At 42.1% G+C, this 21,652-nt stretch overlaps 1 protein-coding gene across 3 annotated transcripts in view; it reads left to right on the forward strand.

Annotated features, from left to right (window-relative positions):
* Positions 1-8,904: 8,904 nt before the first annotated feature.
* RANBP17 (RAN binding protein 17) overlaps positions 8,905-21,652 on the forward strand; it is a 276,059-nt gene continuing 263,311 nt past the window's right edge. For all 3 annotated transcript variants that reach the window (XM_073355989.1, XM_073355992.1, XM_073355990.1), the window contains exons 1-2: positions 8,905-9,049; positions 20,127-20,273. In XM_073355989.1, coding sequence (XP_073212090.1) covers positions 9,032-9,049; positions 20,127-20,273 — 165 coding nt within the window. In that variant the 5' untranslated portion in view covers positions 8,905-9,031. The remainder of the gene's footprint in view (positions 9,050-20,126; positions 20,274-21,652) is intronic.

Raw genomic sequence — 21,652 nt, forward strand, 5'->3', positions numbered from 1 at the left:
AACCACTAAGATAGACCATAGGCTGGTATTGTCAGACTATTGAACACAACTGCTAAACATGGACCTGCCTATTAAGTATTCTGAAAAAGATAATCTTCTCCATTTTAATTTTTTAAAATGGTGAAGATTGGATTAACAAAATCAGTTCCGAAATTAACGGAATTCTTTACCTGACATCCATTATCTTCTTTCTGCATTGCCCATGTAGATATCAAGAGAGCATTCACAAACACAAGTAGTTACGATTGCAAAATAGCTTCAAATCTAACTCCTTTCATACTTTCAGGAAGATTTTCCTTTTCTGGTTTGATAGCTTCTAGGGTTAGTCTCAGCCCAAAGTGAATTGTCTTTTTTTTTTTTGAGCTGAGTGCATGAAACAATTACACCTTTCCCACTGTATAAATACAGCAGGTCTCCTAAGTCATCATCCTCGTCAGGGGCAGAAATTTACTATCTGACAGAAGGGATCTGGGACCCAAGGAGCAGTGAGGAAAATCCAGGGCTGCCTGTGCAACCAAACCGACAGACATACTGTATGGCTCCACCCAGAATTATTTATTTACCTCCTATTCTTTCCCTCCATCTTGGAGACCAATGTCCAAGGCATGGATCTTCACTTATGCTTTAAGCAGCATTGTGTAAGCTGGGGCTTTCTACAAATTAATGTGGAGTTAGCAGGAGTGGCTACTCCTGGTCTCTGTCCATACCCTTCAGACACATGGAACTCCAACTGCACAACGGTCACATAGACAAAATTTTGTGGGCTCCAATGCTCACTTTTTTTGTGATGCTTCCAACTAACAGTGCATTTTAGCTGCACACGCTTCTGATCCCTTGAGATATTGCATTCATGGAAATGCCAAAGCCATTTTTTAAAAGCAGAAAATTATTTCTTTTTTAAAACATTCTGGGAAAATTCACATACATTTTTCAAGCAATCTCAATGATTGACCAAATGGAACACAGCCAATCTAATGTACTCTAACGGCCTTCAGTCTTGTTTCTCCACACATTTAAAACTTTAACATTTGGAATATAAAATGATAGCCCTTAAAAATTTGCCTAGATTTAGATAACTAAAGAATTACCTGAGGCCAAGATATTCAATAATGGGTACCTGTAGTTCAACTCTTAAAGCCAAATTTTGGGCACTAAATAAGTGTCCTGGTTTTCAGACATGCTGAGCACACATTACATCCCATTGCACCCAGTGTTTAAAGTCTTGGCTTCAGTATTTTCAATCTTCCCTCCATATTTCCTATACTAAATACAGTGATGTATAAGAAATGCAGGAAATAATGTGGTAATATTCTCTATTTATCCAACTTAAAGTTAGGAAAGTTTTAAGTGAATCCACTGAAAATGGTGCATTGACTTTACATTAATTTAGTTTTTTGCATTTAGCATATATATATATAATGTGGGTGTTCTAAATGTATGTATTGTGACATTTGAACATCTCCTTTATTCTTAGGATGTTGCTTTTTCTGCCATATGACATTGAAAATTTAAATTTTCTTTAGATTTGCAATAAAGTTGTAAGCTGGATATGAACCCTGTTTATAGGTGCTGAAACTAGCGGTGCAGGGGTGCTGCAACACCCCCTGACTTGAAGTGGTTTCCATTCTATACCGGGTTTACAGTTTGGTTAAATGGCTCTCAGCACCTCCACTATAAAAATTGTTCCAGCACCCCTGACTCTGTTTGCCATGAGGTATTAATGAACTTCATGGAGATAGCAAAGACATATTTGGAGGAATTGTTTTTTGTTGTTGTTTTTGTAGATTTCCTAGCATGATGTTAATTTAGGAATGAAGTTCATGCCATAAGGTCATTGACAAGATCATTTGACTTAGGTTTAAAAGATGGCTTTGGATTTAACCAGTCGCCTTATTGTTATAAGCTATTACCAATATCTCTACACCTAGGCCAAACAACTTACATTTTTGTATATTAGCTAAATGTTTATTAATTTAAAAAGAAACTTGATCAGTAGATTTTATTAATTTCTAAAATGTAATCTATTTCTATTGAAAATACCCAATCCACAGACATGGAGTTCCAGGGGACTTGTTTGTTTGTTTATTTGTTCATTACTACAAACAAGAGATTACCAAAGAAAATAATTTCATTGTGGTAAAGTACATATCAACACAGGGGACCAAAAGATATTATCTTCAAAACATTATGTGTGGAGACAAACTAGAATTCTTTATGGTCTCCTGCTGCTAATGCAAAATGAAAAACAAAGAGAATGACAGCTGGAGGAGAAAAACATATATCGTACTAGAGCTGTGTCAAAAACTATACAGTTGTATGCAAACTAGATAATTTGGCTGGATTCTTTGTGACCACCCTCAGAAAGCAAACATTTCCAAAGCATAGTTTTCACAATTAAATGTATTTTGTTTGCGGATGTGTGTATTTGGGGTAGTTTAACCACTTCATTGCTGTGTTATTTATTGCCATGAAATCCTTATTCCTTTCAGTGGAAATACTGTGCAACAAAAAATGTGAAGTCATTCAAGAAAGAGGGCATGCACCAAGCTGATCTTTTCTTGGCTGCTTTCTCTCTCTCTCTCTCTTTTTTTAAATCAGACCTTTCGAAATTAAATAAAAAGGATACAACAGATTCAGCCTTTTTCAGGTGGGATAACAATATGCATAAACACAAACAAATAGATCCAGTTTAGGGTTTCTCTGTAGCAAGAGAAATTGTTCTTTTTTAAGAAACCGAAAAAGGGTTTTATTCTTTATATTCAAAATTTTTGGTGGCAGAACCTCCACACACACACACAAAAGAACCTGAGTCTTGGTTTACATTTGCCCTGCTACGCTCTATCTGGGTCTCTAATGGGGTTAGGAGGCAGTTTCACTGAGAGTTTAGAAACATGCACACACTTTCCCTCTGACTATGTTTGATTTTAAATCCCTGGAGTTTCCCACTTTTTCTGCCCATAAAAATGATTGTTCTTGCTCCCTATGAAGACTGGATCCTCAATGCAACTAAGACAAGCAGGGGGAGGGATAGCTCAGTGGTTTGAGCATTGGCCTGCTAAACCCAAGGTTGTGAGTTCACCCCCTGAGGGGGGCCACTTAGGAATTGGGGCAAAAATTGGGGCTTGGTCCTGCTTTGAGCAGGGGGTTGGACTAGATGACCTCCTGAAGATCTCTTCCAACCCAGATACTCTATGATTTTAGCTGATATAGCTACACACTAGACAAGAGTGCACAAAATTGGCATGAGCTCCACATTCCCACAGGTGAACAATGGTGTCACTCTCTAATACTCTCAATTCTGCCCAGCCCAAGAAACAAAAGCTTTAAGTTTGCTCCAGCATTGCATATTGACTGTCTTTTGAGCAAAACATTCACCCAGCAAAAGGTTGCTGTTGCTTATCTTAACACTATGCCTATGAATTTCAATGCATTTGTAGTTATTTTTTTAATCAGTTCCATTATCACAGTATTGCTGCCTCACTGTATGCAAATATCCTGACCTGCTAATATGAATGACGCAGTATTGTAATATACAAACAATTGTGTATAACACAAAGCTGAATAAAACCAAAGGCTTAATAATTTACTGTGAAAGATATAATACATTTAAATAATCCAACAGTAACACATTTGATTAGGAGGGACCCTTAATATTACAAATCTTAAAATGGTACAAGTATTTATAAGTTTTTGTGCAGTTAAATGTTACCTAGCCACTATAGTCCAGTGGATCGAGCTCAGAGTTGAAATACAGACACTTCTGAGCTCTAATCCTCTCTCGCTGTGTAGCCTTTTGGCAATTCACTTCATTTCTGTCTTATCTACAAAATGGGATGTTGTGAGGTTTAATTTGTTGCTATCTATACAGTGTATGTATACAGCACTGGACAGCAGCTAGTTCTGCTGGTTTCTGAGGTGACTTCCACATGGATTACCACATCATACAAGATCCCAGGAAGAGATGACACAACCTTTGGCCAACTCACAGCTTGATCAAAATGTTTTGCCACTACAGGTGTTACTACATGTAGGTGGTGGCAGGGAGCTAGAGTATTGTTCAGTTCTCAGAGGAGTGGATGCTGACAATGAGGTGTGTGTTCTAGTTACTTGCAGAAAATGCAAGGCATTATCCATTAGTACAATGGCCTCCTGCAATGTCTGGGGCAAGCGGTGGAGAGTGTCAAGAGACACTTGCCCAGAAAGCTTGCTGAAAGGTGAGGAACTGTATCATGGGATAGAGCTGGGACACCCCTCTGAACGGATGCAGTTACAACATGTGACCTCCTATCCACAGTGAGGAAAAAGCATCATACTCAGCATTTGTCCACCCAGACTGGAGCTAAAGACTTGCTCCTGAGTAGTGCAATCATCAATCAATGGGACCAATTCCTGTAAAGATCCTGGAGCTGCATTTGTATGTGGATGCAGGACATTTTACTGGTGTTGCAAGTTCTGAGTATTACACTTTGTTGTTTGCAATGCTATTCTGCCTAGGGTAAATAGGGTTTAAGAAACTGTATTTGGAACCCTGCATTGGCTCCTCATTCAGCTTCTTAAGTAAAATTCAAATAGAAAGGAGCTCATCCATCTCTCAGCTGCTACGAAGCATTGATGGACCAGAAGCTTCCTTTGGGAGGAAGGGGAGGACAGACAGAAGAAAGAGGAAAAGGAGAGGGTGTGACCATTGTTATTACAGTTACCCCATTAACATTTCCCCACTGGGCAAAGGGATATTTAATGATATTTTGGTGATAAGGTCCCAGCCATGAACCATTGGGCATTTGTACATGGCTGTGAAAACATCAGGAAGACCCAGCTATGAGCTGTATGGAATATGTGGAACATTTGGTGATATTATTGATACCAATAGTATAAAATTGCAAATAATCTGACCAGATATGCCCTGTAAGGTACCTTCAAAAATGTTATTTGCCAAGTATGATAATCTTGTTTATAGAAAAGGAGTACTTGTGGCACCTTAGAGACTAACAAATTTATTTGAGCATAAGCTTTTCTTTTTGCGAATACAGACTAACACGGCTGCTACTCTGAATCTTGTTTATATGTTTATCACCTTTGTATTGTGAGTTATAGATATGTATGGTATATCTGTATTTCCAAATTTGTGCTGTGTTTCTGTGACACACCCCCAGACAGGTTGGCATCAGTTGCTCTGCATCCTATGCCAGCTCCTCTCTGCCCTTGGCCTAGCCTATTTGATGGCGCATCAAGGGTCATGAGCTGTACAATGAACCCACTGAAAGGAGCCAGGGGATACACTTATGAGCCAGCACGGCGGTGGACAGCTTTTCCATGCCATGTCCTGTGAAGCTTGTTTTTGGGATACAGAAAGTACAAGCCGCATGCAAAGGGAATATAAAGGTCAGCAGCATCTTCTCTATTTTGTCTTCATTCCTGCTTCTTACCTCTGGAGTAACTTTTTTCTACAAACTGAAGCTCTGAACAAAGGACTGAATGACCCATATGGATGTGTTCCATAGGGACTTTCAAGCCAGCAAACTTGCCAAGTGCTAAGAACATGATATATGGACTTTGAAGTCTTATGTATGTATCTGAGTGCTTTACCATTTAACAACTCTCTTCTTGTTCTTTCTTTCTTTTATAATAAACCTTTAGTTTTAGATGTTAAAGAATTGGCTGGCAGCATGGTATTTTGGGTAAGATCCAAACTAATATCGACCTGGTAATGTAGCTGGCCTTTTGGGGTCAGAAGAACATTTTTTGTAGTGAACAGAGTTTTTAAATAACTTCTTACTGTACTGGACCTATGTGCTGATTGGGAAACAGAGTGCTGGAATGCAAAAAAGAGGACTGTATGATTTCTTTTTTAGCTTCTTAATAACCAGTGTGGGGGATCAGGAGCACAGTTTGTGACTGGTTGGTGAGTCTCACTTCATTGTTAACCACCAGTTTTGGGAGTATTTGCTTTCCTTTTTGCAGTCTGCCCTGACCTTGGCATTTTCAGTGAGAGCTACCCGAGGCACCCCAGGTCACACCAAACAATCTGAATGTGGTTTTGGATAATCACAGCGCATACTTCTGCAATGGAATACTAGATTATCCAGTTAACATTCACCAGGCTTTATATTTATACAAACACCAACCAAAGGTGGACAATAGGCACCTACCCAGCATAATAGGTGTGTGCAGCTCAGAAAGGGTCTACACTGTCATGTTAACTGTGACCCAAGTGGATCCTTGCCTTACTATACACATTTGATGATGAGTGATGTCATGCATGACAGAGCCATTAAGAACCCTTCATAAATATATGTATCTATGGGCTGCTACATCTTCATCTGGGGATCCATGAACCCGCTAACCTGAGCTGCTGCCCTGCCCACAGTACTCAAGATACAGACCCCAGACTTCTGCATCAGAAAATCTGTTCCAAAGACAGAGTATCTTGGCCCTGTCGGGTAACTGAGGCTGGTAAGATGAGGAAATTGTTCAAGCAGGTATATAGCCCCAAACAGCAGATAATTGCACAATGTTCCCCGCCCACCTCCTACTGCCAAGCAACTCTGCCTAAAATTGCTCTGTATCCTGTGCCAGCTCCTCTCTGCCCTCCTAATGCACACTGCCTCTCTCCTTAGTGCTCAGTCTAAGGGACGAGGTGGGAATACACATGGGGGAAGACAGCTCAAAATGACAGAGCAAGGCAGGAAGTAGTAGGTGTTTTGGCAGAGTAGACATAGGGCCAGTTTAGATTTATTTTAGATGAGAGTCCTGACCTGGCCTTGTCTTCCTGAGGCTGCCAACCTGATCCTTTGCCAAATGCTTAGTTCTTAAATTGTTATAACTAATTGGCTTTGTTCTTTACAAAGCTTTGCACAGCAGGAAGTACGGTTTAGGTGCACAACATACAAGCCTGAGGAGAGCCTATGCATGGGGCACATGTGCTTAAGAACCAGCGAGCCAAAACCCCCTATGCATGTGGTTCCTAATCCACAAGTGCACAGTACAACAAAAGGGCAGGGCTTATGCAGAGAACGGATGTATCTAAGGAGGCATGGACTGACGTTTGCAGGTTATGGTGTATGAGTGCTCTTAGGCCTCACTCTTGATACTAGGCAGAAGTAACCTGTTTTCTGTACAGCAGTGCTCAATTAATGCACAGTCAGGATTCCCTGCATTTCCAGTCTTGTTCATTGCTTTTTAAGATTCTTATACATATCACACTTTACAGTTGTTCTGAGTAGGCCCAAGGCCTTTCCGTAAAATGTAGGAGTTTTTAATCTTATAGTTACCACTTGTACTAACAAGTTTCTTTTAGCAGTTAGTCCGATTCATTACTACACTGCATCAGATCCATAGCCAGAAGAAACGCACATACAACCTCCATGCTATAATTAAGCAATTGGCCATTATTTTTATTATCCCTGAGACTTTCTTTTCAGTTTCCATTCGTAGTAATTCTCTCTATTTTGGGGATATTTGTTGGGCTCCTGACCCATTTTCCCTTTAGTTTTTTTTTATTATTATTAATACTATGATTATTTTTATTACTTGTATTGCTGTAGCATCTAGGAGCTCTAGTAAAGGACCAGCACCCCCACTGTGCCAGGTGTTGTACAAAAAGAATAAAAAGACAGGCCCTCCCCGTCCCCCTTTCCTTGTGTGTATCTCTGTGCCATTTTGCATGTTTTGCGACTTTCTCTTTCCCGATTGCTTATGATCATCCAGGTACTACTGCTCTTCCATGCGATAAAGAAAGGGTGGCGATTTTGGTGAGGTACATGTCTGGGAGTCAGGGGATATGGGCTGAGGCCAAAAATTCTTAACGTGGTCTTTGATTTTTGAGGGCCAAATTTCAGCCTTCCCTATGCTTCTTCACCAATGGCAAAATAACTCGTGTGACATTCTCTTGGGGCTCCATGTAGCACCACGTAGGAAGTAAAGCAGATGCTTTTTTCTGATTACTATATTTGGATTTTGAACTAAAATGAGCCTTAAGGTAAACCCATTCCACATGGATTTAAGCAGAGGATCATTTTCCTACACCAAGCAGGGGATTTTGGAGTCATTGAGTCACTTGCTAGCAGTGATGTGTTCCTCTGCCTCTACCAGCCACCAAGACCACAGCAGCAAAAAGACCATTTATTGGATAAAGGTCCTGATCCACTTGATTCAATAGAGTCCCGGACATCTTGACTCACAGCAACGTCACCATTGATGGCAATGGTGGCACGTACAGGGCATTAGTCTTATGGCTTTTGTCCAATTACCACATCCCTCCAGCCTAGCATGCCGTCACCCTCAGCATCCCCTCCACTGTATGCAGCAAGAGAAATGGGACCATGCACCACACTGAACAGAGGAAATGGAGTAACAGTCCATCTCCACCAACCCTCTTGCCCCCATCTACTCTGGACTGGATTGTATGCTCCACCTTATTAGCGCTGGCTGCTCCGTGCCTCCCATCGCCCCCAGCACGCTCCACATTCCGCTCTCATGTCCCCCTGCTCTCAGCTGCCCTGCTCTGCACTGCCTCCCCCACTCCCTGCTGGCTTACACTGCATTATTCCCCCCCTCGCCCTGCGTAGCTGTACGGCGTGGCTCTCTCCGCTCTCTGCTGGCTGTGCACTGCCTCCCCTCTGCCCATCTCATCACTGCATACACTCTGCGACACTTCCCCCCCCTCCCCAGTTTACCACTGCATTCCCCCACACTTCCTTTCTGCCCCCATTCTCCTTTCGCTCTTCTCCCCCTCCCCAACACTGCATCGCCCCCACCACCCCAGAAACACACTGCATCCCCTTTCACCCTGCCCCCCTCCCCCATGCACTGTATTGCTCCTCCCCCTTGCTGTCGCCCCGCCCCTTCACACTGCCCCCTTCGGCTCGCTTCCCTTCTCCCTCACTGTATCGCCCCGCCCCCCCGGCTCCACACACTGCATTCTCCCCCTCCCCGGCTGTACACGCTGCCCCCGCCCCGGCCCGCCCCGCGTTGCCCCCTGGCCCGGGCCGGGCACGGCCCCCACGCCCGGCTCCCGGTGCCGCTCGGGAAGATGGCGCGGCACGTCCAGGTCAGTGCACCGCGGGCCGGGGCGGGCCGGGCGGAGGAGCCGTTGGGAGCCGGCCTGGCGGTTGGAGCTGCTGTGGCGCGCTGGGTCGGCCACGGAAATGGCCCCGGGGGCAGCGAGCCAGGCAGGCCGGCTGGGGGTGTGCGCCGGGGAACCGGGCCATGGGGTGGGGCCAGGCTGGGGATGGGGTAAGGGGTGCGTGGGGGGGAGGGGAGGAGGTAGTACCAGAGTGCGTCGTGGGGTGTGCCAGGGTGGGGAGGGGGATGCTGGGGTGGGTCGTGGGGGGGGGTACCGAAAGGGGTGCCAGGATGGGTCGCGGAGAGGAACTAGGGGGGTGCTAAGGTGGGTCGGGGAGGGGTGTACCGAAGGGATTGCCAGGTGGGTTGTGGAGGAGTGTACCAAAAGGGGTGCCAGGTTGGGTCGGGAAGGGATGCAGGGGGGTGCCAGGGTGGGTCAGGGAGAGATACTGGGGGATGCCAGGTGGGTCGGGAGGGGTACCAAAGAGGTGGGTTGGTGGGCACTGGGGTTAGGGTTGCGGAAAAGACGGTGCCTGGAAGGTTGCAGAAAGCTGGAGGGATGGTGCCATACTCTACAGGGGGAATAATACTGGTACAGTGCTAGTGCCTCTGGGTGTGAAAGGGGGACCGATGTAGCAAGATAGCCAGTGCAAAGGTACTCCCAGGATGCAAATGATATAGGGAGCAGGAACAGAGCTGTGCAGGAAATGGAATTTCTCTTCTGCTGAAAATTTGACACGTCTGGGGGAAAAAATCAGAACAGAAGTTGGACATTAAAATTTCTGAGGAAGGGATATTTAATTTCCCACACATCTCTACTCCTGCTTCAGCTTCCTGGGTCATTTATAGACAGTTGGCACCTTTGCACCTGACTCCTTTGCATTGGCTGTCTTGCTGTGTTTTCCAAAGCATTGCTGCAGCTACTTCAAACCAGATTGGAGTGCATTTGGGAAATACAGGCATCAGTTGCATGTGACCACGTGGGTTGGTATCATATTAGGAGAGGGTTATGCCAATTCCATTTCTGCTTGGAGGGGCAGTGTATTTCCTATGTCTGCTCTCTGTAATCTGTCACTGGCTTTCCCCACAGTAATGGTGTTATTTTTTAAAATAGGCTAGTGGAAAATACCTATATTCAATCATCCACTTTAGTTTCTTGCAGCAGAGAATTGTGCCCTTCAGCATGTCCTATTTATTAATTCAGTGTGCTTTTTGAAACATCATGCAACAAACACAATACGTTGATTAAATAACAAGTTCCTGCATATTGACAGAATTCCAAGTAGAGGACACAAGTTAGTCCCTGCCTACCAGCGTGCATCTTTCCTACGGTTTGCCTCAAGCAAAAACCTGTCTAATAAGGTATGTCTGCATTTATGACGGTGTGTAAATTACAGGCACTACAGGAGCTTCTGGAGCCTTTCCCCTCTGGAGCCTTTCACTGTGGCCAGGAAAGGCTCTGGCAGGGGGAGGTAGTGGGACACTACGCTGCTAAAAAGAGTGGTATAGACATGGGAGGCACTGCGTGGCATGCAGTGAGCCTTGTATGGTATAAACCCTAGAGGTACTGGTGTGTAAAGCACTCTAAGCCATGTGTCACGATCTACACTGCTATTTATACCCATGCTAGCTGGAAGTGCAGTGTCTGAACTCTGCACACCGTCTTAAGTGTGGCTGTACCTATAGATGTGCCTTGCAGAGTGCGCTGAAGGGCGGCAGGCCCTGTCTCGGATAGACCAACTCATTTAGGGCTAGATTATTTTCCTGTTCTGACTATTGTCTAGTGTTTTGTCCAGTGTAGTTTTAAAAACCAGATATGATGTGCCTTCCCTCATTTCCTTTGGGCAGTTACTCCACAGCCTAATATGTGTCATTGGCATGAGGTTTACCCAGATATTCAGCCTAAATATTTTCTGACTTAATTTCAGCCTGTTATTCATAGTTGTACTCTGATATACTGTACCAGATAATTCATTTCCATCCTTTGTGCTCACATTCAGCTATTTGGAGTCTGTAAATCATCGCTTAGTCAAGCTATAAATATTTAGTTCTTTTAATCTGTGATCATAAATCATTTGTTTCAGGGACCTGATAACCTTTATTACTTTATTCTGGATTTTCTGAAATTTATCAGTACTTTATCAGGTATTTATCGAGGGCTGAATGCAGAATTCCAGATGTGATATAAAGATGGTCAATAATCTTGTCCATGACATGGTACCTCAGTAGATGCTGCCTAAAATTGTGTTGACCTTTTGGAGCACAACCATACTGCATAGCAGACTTATGTCTCTTTTCCCAGTCACTATTGCTTTCAGGTCTCTCTCATTACTTTTGCTTCCTTGTTTGTTCCTCTCCTTCTCAGTGTGTATTTTGGATTATTTACCCCCAGATGTATTTGCTTGCTTTTTTCCAAGTTTCATTTTCCTTTTAATCTGAATGGGAGTGGTTCACTCAGTTTTGCATCTGGGATTGTTACATGTTAGTTACTTTTTTTCCTATAAAATTCAGAGACTGATTTCTCTTTCAGCTTCAGCATCCCCTAGATGTACAAATTATCTGTAACCCCCCCTCCCCCAAGTGGCTATTTCCACAAGTTTTTAATGTGCAAACTGTATATGGCCATTTGAAGGTTGTATTATACAAATTCAGGGGCAGCCAATCAAATCCAGTGAAGGTTTCAATGGTTACCTTTTAAAAAAAAAAAAAAAAAAAAAGTGATTCTTCATACTTCTCAGAAATGTATTCTTAGAGTTACTGTCTCCCTTTCCTTGACAGAATCGCTGGGAAACTACATACCATGGTTAATTAAACCAAATTTAATTAGACAGAGATTCTGTTAGCGGTTTGTCTTCAAAATTTTCTTGGACTGCCATTTAGCTGAGTTTTGATGGTTGTAAATTCAATCCTTTTATTTAAAATAAAAAACAAAGCTTTAAGCATTCATTTATAGGTGAAGGTGTGGACGAAGAGGAGCAAAGGCAGCTGGCTTCAGAGTATCCATTCTAAACAGGGCCTGTCACATATTAGATTAGGCCTATTAGGATTTCCCTGGCTGTTTCTTTCTAGGTTACACTCAGAGCTTGAAATATTTAGCAGATGCCTTCTAATAGAAGGACTAGGTCTACTAACTGGTAGCTGATGAGAAAGATGAGGGTGCCTACCAGTGAAATCATGTTAAAAAGTCCAGTTTCTGGGAAGTCAAAGGATGTTGGGATTTCTATTGGTATACTATCCCTGAACCTTGTTCAAGGGGCTTCATCTTTCATATCATTCTCTAGCTAGTTAGGTCTCTAATAAATCTCAATTCTCTGGCTGATGGACAGGAGAAAGGATCTTTTCTCTCTCTCCTCCCCACTCACCTGAAGACCTTCTTTGAGTGTTGTTAGGTGGATAGATATTTTTGCTGTTTTGCCTGTCCTCTAGCCTCTGAACTATGAGGGTCTCCTCCCTATGAGTAGCTGCATTGTCTGCCTCTGCTGATCCTAGTTTTTCCAAGCAGCAATACAGTGACAAGAATCATGTCAATTTCATTTTAATTTTTCCCCAAAGGTTGAATAACACCAGTGAAACTGAGTAGTCTTGTCAATTTCTCCTTGCTGCCATTTCGAAAGATATGAGCTATTGGTGTGTAGACTCAGGAAGACAGAACTGTGTTGCATGTATTCTGAAGGATATCTTTGCAACCAGAAATGAAAGCTTCTCTGTCAGAGAATCTAATGGCTTTTTGCCAGGGAAAACATCCCATTTTTTGTTCTCCTAATTCATTTCATTGTTCCCTCCCTCGTTTTGCTCCTTTGTTCTTCCCGTGTTTGTCTTGTTCCAATTAATCTCGGTACTAACCTTCTGGATAGTGAAGAGGCAGTAATGTTTTTTTTGGGACTAGCCATTAAAGGGTATTCTAGAAGGAGACACTCTATACCTAGAGATCAAGGTCCAGATTCTTAAAGGTATTTAGGTGCCTAACTCCCATTGAAATCAGTGGGAGTTAGGCACCTAAATGCCTTTGAGCATCTGAGCCCACAGGCCTCACCTTTGTAGTCCCTCTTAGTTGCTTTCTGGCCAAGATTTAACTTGAATTCTGGGCCTAAATTTTTGTAATCCCTGCCATTATTTATAGGTATTCTGAATAATATGATTTGACATTGTTGGAAATTCTGCCTTTGGAAAGTTGTACTTAGAGGAGGAAGTGGCAGTGGCCACTGGTTTACATTTTCAAATTCTGTGATGACTTTCTCTGAAGTCTCCTCTGCAGCCGCTTTTACTATTGGAGTAAAAAACCCCAAAAATGCTTGGTGGCATCCTCTGTATTTGGAAATGGTCATAAATAACAAGCACCTGCCTAGTCCTGGATTAAATACTCTGGTGTTGAGGAAACATGACGTTTGCCTCATTTGTGCCAGCAGCTATATTAGTGGATGGGCTGGTATTTTTTCCCCCGAGGCTCTTTGAAGCAGCTAGAGTTGTACAATGATCTTCTTACAATTAATATTTCAAAAGTGAAACACAAACAGTAGCTTGGAGGGTGCATTTTTGCTTCATTTGAATTCTTTGCAAACAGATTACAGTAGTTTCTTCAGCGTTTGCTCTCAGGCTTCAGTGTGTCAAGAAAATTTTAAATGGTTGCTAGTCCTTTGAGGATACGACTTTCTTTTCTTCTGCTGAATGATCAGGATACGCATACTTAAAAAATCATTCTTGTTTTAGAGCTATTATCAGCACTAGTGAATTTCCTGTACTTAAAATGGGGAATGTCTCTAAAGCTGTTAATATTGTAACATGGAATATCATTTTACTCCTTGAACTTGTGATTTCAGTAGGTGTAGCTGAGGAGTAGGATATCTCAGTTTGAGTAAGGGCTGGTCTATGCTAGGATCTTATAATGATATAGCTACATCTCTCAGCGGTGTGAAAAATCCACGCTCCTGAGAGACATAGCTATACTGACCTAACCCCGGGTGCAGACAGCACTAGATGGGTGGAAGAGAGAGCCCCTTGGGGAGGTGGATTACCTATGCTGACAGGAGAAGCTACACTAAAATGCTGTAGCTGCTCTCCTGTAGGGTTTTAAGATAGACATACCCTAAGAGGGTAGTGTGGTCCTGTATTTACCCAGGCTAAACTTTATTAAAAGACAGCATTCTAGGAACGTAACTTTTCTCCTTGAACAACCTGAGTCTTTGTATCCTTCCTTAGATTTGCACACAGAGGGTCTCTGCTACACATGGATCTTGCCCCTCCCTACCTGAAAGCGGAGTTGGCCATCTCGGCAGCACTATCCCCCATCCCTTTTACGTATCCCACAGAGGGGTCTCACATGGTTAGGAGATGGAGGGTGGAGTGGCTGGACTGGAGCGGCCAAAGGCACACAATATTCCTCCTTCAGCCTTACACAGTTTAGTCAGGAAAGATAATGCAGACCCAGACAGTATTATCTTTTCCACGGAGTACCCATCCACTGGGATCCCACAACCAGTGTGTGTTCCCTGGTAGAATGGTTAAATGAAAGGCCTTGTTGTTTACCTCATGGGAAGGGCATGGAGGACAACAAACTCCACCTCTCTCAGGAATGTCCTCTCATGGGTTTGCCATCAGGGTTTGACCCAGGCCAACATTTGTAGAAATGTGAAGGTACACTTAGGAAAAAAATGCTAGCTAGATTTTTTTTGGTGTGGAGTCCTTGTTTAGCTGTGGATGCTTTTGTTTGGAAGCAGACTTAGTTGTCTGCATCTTGAATTGAGGGTTTATTTTTTTTAAGTGAGGAATCATGAGTGTTGTTTTGTGCAAGATCATGCTACTGGTTAGCAAAGGAATGTCTTTTGAAAGTGTGTGCTTTCCCAGGGAATAAAATCTCTTAACTGTCTCCTGTATCTGAAGCAGTGCCAATGGCCTATGCTGAAAGACAACTAGACTGAATTTTTCTCAGTACATCATTTGGACAGTTCATATGGTGAGAAGCACCACTGTTAACTGTAATGAAGTTAAAGGTTTTAGTAAAATTGCTAATTTTGGAGACACTTTGCAGAATAGTAATGTTATTGCTGGGAGATCAAAGTCAGGGAAAGTAAAGGTAAGATAGGAACTGTTCTAATCCTGATAGCATACGATCTATTTGAAACTGATGAGAAAAAGCTCCTCATCATCCAGAGTGAATAGCACTAAGGTAGCTAATATATGATTAGTTATTATGATTTGTTTGTTTTTTAATAATTACATTAAATGCAGATTGCTTGCATTGATTAAGAACATAAGAATGGCCATATTGGGTCAGACCAATTGTCCATCTAGCCCAATATCCTGTCTTATGACAGTGACTGATGCCAGCTGCTTCAGAAGGGAAGGAACAGAACAGAGTAGCTATTGAGTGATCCGTCCTCCTGTCATCCACTCCCAGCTTCTGGCTGTCAGAGGCTTAGGGACACCCAGAGCATGGGGTTGACTATCTTGGGTAATAGCCGTTGATGGACCTACCCTTCATGAACTTATCCAGTTCTTCTTTGAACTCAGTTATACTGTTGGCCTTCAACATCCCCTAACAATGGGTTGTACAGATTGACTGTGCGTTGTGTGAAAAAGTACTTCCTCATGTTAGTTTTAAACCTTGTGCTTGTTAATTTCGCTGGGAGATGCCTGGTTCTTGTGTTATATGAAGGGGTAAATAACACTTCCTTATTTGCTTTCTCCACACCATTAATGATTTTCTAGACCTCTGTCATAGCCCCCTTTAGTTGTCTCTCTTCTATGCTGAATAGTCCCAGTCTTTTTAATCTCTCCTTGTATGGAAGCCGTTTCATATCCCTGATTGTTTTTGTTGCCCTTCTCTGAACTTTTTCCAGTTCTAATATATCTTGTTTGAGATGGGGTGACCAGAACTGCGCGTAGTATTCAAGGTGTAGGTGTACCGTGGCTTTATATAGTGGCATTATATTTTTTGTCTTCCTATGGTTTCTTAATGGTTTCTTAACCTTTCCTAATGGTTCCTAACATTGTTAGCTTTTTTGACTGCTGCTGCACGTTGAATAGATGTTTTCAGAGAGCTATCCATGATGACTCCAAGATTTCTTTCTTGAGTAGTAACAGCTAATTTAGACCCATCATTTTGTATGTATAGTTCAGATTATTTTTTTTCTATGTGCATTACTTTGCATTTATCAACCCTGAATTTCATCTGCTCAGTCACGTGAGATTCTACTGTAACCTGTTCTCAGTCAGTTTTGGATTTAACTATCTTGAGTAATTTTGTATTGTCTGCAAATTTTTCATCTTACTGTGTACCCCTTTTTCCAGATCATTTATGAATATGTGGAACAGCACTGGTCCCAGTACAGATGCTTGAAGGACCCTGCTATTTTCCTCTCCCCACTGTGAAAACTGACCATTTGTTCGTACCCTTTGTTTCCTGTCTTTTATCCAGTTACTGGTCCATGAGAGGACCTTTCCTCTTAGCCCATGACTGCTTACTTTGTTTAAGAGCCATTGTTAAGGAATCTTGTTAAGGGCTTTCTGAAAGTCTAAGTACACTATATCCACTGGATCATCCTTGTTCACGTGTTTGTTGACAGTCTGAAAGAATTCTAATAGGTGTGATTTCCCTTTACCAAAGCTTGGTTGACTCTTCTCCAACATATTCTTTTCATCTTTATATTTAGTGCTACTGGGTGCATAAATTTTTCACAGGAAATCATAATTATGTTTAATCCCAATTCTTTTCATTAGTTTAGATGGGAAACTGCTCTACACACTACTGACCTGTGTATGCAGATTTATTCCCAAGAATGTTGCACGTGCATTGAGTTATATAACTACAGAAAGAAATCCTGGAGGAATCAGAGATGATCTATGGTTTATCTCCTGCTGTTCCCCAGAGTTGCATGGATGGAGGTTATAATTCAGAAATAATGTGGCAGAGGAGACTCAGTGGACTATGTAATTAACGTGTATTAAGTGTCCGAATGATGGTGGGTTAATGCCAATTTTTATTTGCCAGTGAAACTTTAACTCAACAAAAATGTTGACCTTGGTACCTGCTACCACTTCTTTTTTAAAGGATTGCAGATTTATCCTCATCCCAATTTTTTAGTGGCAGTGTAAGTTGTCTATAATGGAGGTGCCTAAAGTGAAGTCTGAGTTTATTAGGGAAGATTTTTTTAGGCCAGTTTCTAGGAGAATGAAGATAGTAGCAGTAAAGTGGCTTCCACTTCCTCCAGTGGGATGGTACTGGGTTTGATACTTAGAGAGACAATATCAGAATATGTGGGGGAAAATGATTCGTTGTGCAGTTCCAGGTACATAGTTTAGAGGCTGCTAATATCAGGAAAATAATACTTGCTGATTAAAGGAGCTGCTTCAGCATGCAGAGATTAGTATGCAGGTCTTAATTGCAAGGTCATCTTCAGTGCTCTTGTACGTGCCTTTTATTTTTGTACTCCTCTCTAGTGGAGAAGGGACTTCTGTAAGGTCTCTTTTGCAATGTAAAGTGTAGGAGAGACTAAAATGACCTTTCTGTGAAAGAGGCGGACTCTGAAATGCTGAAACATTCCAGACATGACCTGAGGAGTTGCTATGGCCAGTCCCCAGGGTGCTATTTTGTTTGCTTTTGAGTTGAGATGTCCTGCAATGGGAGTTCAGTGAATGAAAGAAAAAACCTGCTAAAATAGAAGGGAGGGATTGGACTGAAGTTTGTAGCTCAGCATGAGCTCTAAGGAAGGAAATTGAAGAGAAGTGACCCAATATTCCATGGAGCATTTCAGGGGATGCAGATCCATAAGTATGGATCTTGTTTGAAGATCTATTGTGCCAATAACTGTCAGAGGGTAAAGTGAATATAAACAACTGTTGGTGAGTGAGTGTTGGGCAGAAGAGAGTTTAATTCCTTTGAGTTAGTGTCTTGTTTGGGCGTTAGTGTACATATGTTGTTTTTTCAGGGTCTTATTTTCATTCATTAGTTTATATTTATAGAGGAATAAATAAATCTTCCCTTTTTATGTGACCCAAGGAGTGAGTTGCTTGAAAGGGAAATGTTTTATCTTTAGGAGATGCAAACCTTTAAGAATCAGAGGGGTGGTCATGTTAGTCTGGATCTGTAAAAGCGGCAAAGAGTCCTGTGGCACCTTATAGACTAACAGATGTATTGGAGCATAAGCTTTCGTGGGTGAATACCCACTTTGTCAGATGCATGTAGTGGAAATTTGAAAGGGCTCTTTGCCCCTCTAACCTTTAAGGGAAGCGCTAGGGGGATATGAGATGTGTGTTGTCTTAATACTTCTGGGGGAATTCTCGCCACTACGCAGTGCAGAATTTTGCAGATATTAACGTGTGTGCAGAATTTCCTTTCCCTCACAGAAATGGGTTGTAGTGCTGCTGACCACCACTAAGAGCTGCTGGACCCTGCAGAGCCCAGCTCGCACATAAAAGACACTGCCGGAGGGAGGGAGAGGGTTCCTGGCAGCTACAGTTCCCAGCAGGTCCTGAGGGAAGGAAATGGCACATAGGAAATTCCCTGCAAGCCTGGGCTCAAGCATCAGGCTGTTTCTCCCTCTGGATCCCTGGCCTCTGAGGGGGAGGGGAGTGAGTGTCTGGGCCACAGCTGGGCTCTGCAGGGGAGAGGGTGCGGGTATCTGGGCAAGGAGGACCCTGTGGCTGGGCTTTTGGGGGGAGAGGGTGCAGGTATTTGGGCTGGGGGCAACACATTCAGTTTGCCCAGTGTGTGTGATAGTTTCAAAGCCACTTAGAGATCTGGATGCCCAGTTCCCATTGATGGGAGCTGGTAGTCCAAATCCCTTTTAGGGTAAATTTACCCAGAAAATGAAGGTGTGATTGTAGCATGGGTAAGCATACCCATGGGCCAACAACCCGAGTACATATCCAGGTACCCTGCAGCCTTGTACTGGGAGAGCCAGCCCACTTTGAATCCTGTGCTGCCACATCTTCACTACTATTGTTACCTGAGCTAGTAAGGTTAAAGGTAGGATGGATATGCTTACCTGTGCTGCGGTCACACCTTCATTTGCAGTGTAGATGTCTCCTTAGACAGCTCTTCAAATCTCAGCCTGAAAAATTTCTGTTTTAGTCACTAAAACCTACCAGTGGAAGAACGTGTTCACCCTTCTCATGATAATTGGGGGGTGAAGTGGGGGGACGGGAGGGAGGAAGGAAAGAGTATTGTAATTTCTTATTAGAATAGTGATTCAAAGTAATTGCTAACTGTACTGACCCTACGTTGTTCTAAAACAAGTGTTAAGTATGAAATGACAGCTGGACTTTTTGTAGACTTGGGCCTCAGTCTTGCAAAGAGTTAAGCCATGCTTAACATAAAGCATATGGTTAGACTCAGTGACTTTCTGTTGGTCTTGCATAGATTTCTCTCTGGTCTTCAATCTTCATTTGGCTTCCTCTTAAACAGTATCTTGTTGATTCTTTCTCTTTTCCTCCTGTGTTGCATTATCTCTCTCTAAAATGTACCTCATGTTATAGCTGCTTTTTGCATTTAGTACTTTCTTCATTGTGCTTTCAAATATTGACTCTTCAGTCAATAGCTTACAACATTTTCATGCTATTATCAGATATGCTCAATAAGCCAAGTGTTGATTTAAAGCTTACCTTCGCTATCTTTGGAACTTACAGCTAATGTTAGAGAGCAAACTTTTTTTAAAAAATACATGTTAAATTTGGATTCTTTTTATTAACTTTACCAGACCTGTTGTTTCTGTTCTAAATTTCAAATTAGGAGTAGTCCATGGTAAAAGAATTGTGTTATGTCACTTAATTTTAATCACTGGTGTAATGTCTTCCATTTTAGTACTGAGGTATAAAATCTGTTTGTCTCTCTTGCACATAAATTTTACTGGAGTTCTGTGCCACTCTTATTGCAGTGGGAATTGGGAGGGAAAGAAGCTACTGGGGTTTGATTGCACTTTTCTGGAAAACTGAGCATAGGTAGCATTTTATGTTACTGTACTGGATATATGTCAGTGTTTGTAAATAGCCAGTACTATGAATCTTAAGTAAGGCTTCCACAGGTGAAAGGCGTATTTGGAGGTTTCAGTATTGTTCTTTCTTAACAGAGTTTGGCAGAGCTAGAAGTACTATGTAACCAGCTCTATGAGGGGACTGATCTAGCACAGCGGATACAAGCAGAGAAGGTGCTCTTGGAGCTTATTGACAGCCCTGAATGTCTCAGCCAGTGTCAACTTTTACTAGAACAAGGAACAGTAAGTACTTGGGAGAAGTGTAAAATCTGACAATGTAAACATGCATTTATCATGAAGCCCACATTGGAGGTCCAGGTAATGTCAGTGTAAACGCAGTACATGTGAGATGCTCATCTCTTATAACAAATTGAGTTTTTTCCTTCATAAATAAAATTCCAGCAATCTGTCTACACACACAAATTGGTATTAGAGGGTGGGCTTTGTGGGATTGACAGTACCTAGCATTAGAAAGCAGATGGCCAGAAACAGGGGGAAAACCTAACTATGGGGGGAAATAGATGTAAATGTTGGTCTAATACTTGCAAAAGGTAGGAACCTTTATGCCACCTATTGCTCAGTATTGCTCCTCAACATGATTTGCTCCAGCACTTTTACAGTTAAGTCCCCTATGCTCCTGCTCGTCCAAGTTAGAATGGGACAGGCTAAGAATGGTATGAAAAGCCTTAAACTATGTTTTCCTGTTGTCTTAGTTTAAACCAGTCTCTTAGCATTGTTTCAGTTTTCTTTTTAGAGTACGAGGAGTCCAGTGTCACCTTAAAGAAAAGACTAACATATTTATTTGGGCATAAGCTTTCGTGGGTAAAAACCCACTTCTTCAGATGCATGGAGAAGTGGGTTTTTTACCCCATGGAAGTTTATGCTCAAATAAATCTGATCGTCTTTAAGGTGCTACTGGACCCCTCGTTGTTTTTGTGGATACAGACTAACACAGCTACCCCTCTGATTTTTAGAGTATTATGTCTTTTTTTTGTACTGATATTTTACTTGCAGATATTTTGTCAGATTTAAAAGGTGGTGGGGGAACCAACCCTGAGTTAAACCTTCAGTCCTTCATAATTATTACTGTGTTTTGGAACATTATGATTTCAGATGACATGCCTAAGACATGTCCGTTATCTGGAAATCATTGACATAGTTGGTAATGCCTTGGAAGAACTTGACTCATCTATCAAGTTAATGGATGCTTAAGGAGTTCTTAATTCTGTTTATCATTATGATACAGTTAGGTTATTGCAATAGATGTTGCAAAACGCATTCTCAGTGGGGGGAAAATGAAAATATTCAAAGTTAGTATAGCACATTGGCCTGATCCTGTAATCCATACTCTTGAGTAAGGATTACTTATGTGAGGATTCCCATTCATATGTGGTTGCAGCTGTGGTCTCTTCATTGAACAATGGTCTGGTGAATCGAGTGTTTTGGAGCCAGGACACCTACTACTTTCTATTTTCAGGTCTGCTACTGAATTTCTTTGACCTTTAGCAAGTCAGTTAACTTCTTTCTGCTTTAATTATCCTCTCTATAAATTGTTATTTGTTGACTCAGCTTTGTAAAGTGCTTTGAGATCTTTGGATAAAAGGTGCAAAATCTTATTTTTA

This window comes from Lepidochelys kempii, chromosome 8 (assembly GCF_965140265.1).
Source record: "Lepidochelys kempii isolate rLepKem1 chromosome 8, rLepKem1.hap2, whole genome shotgun sequence".
Taxonomy (NCBI): Eukaryota; Metazoa; Chordata; order Testudines; family Cheloniidae; genus Lepidochelys; species Lepidochelys kempii.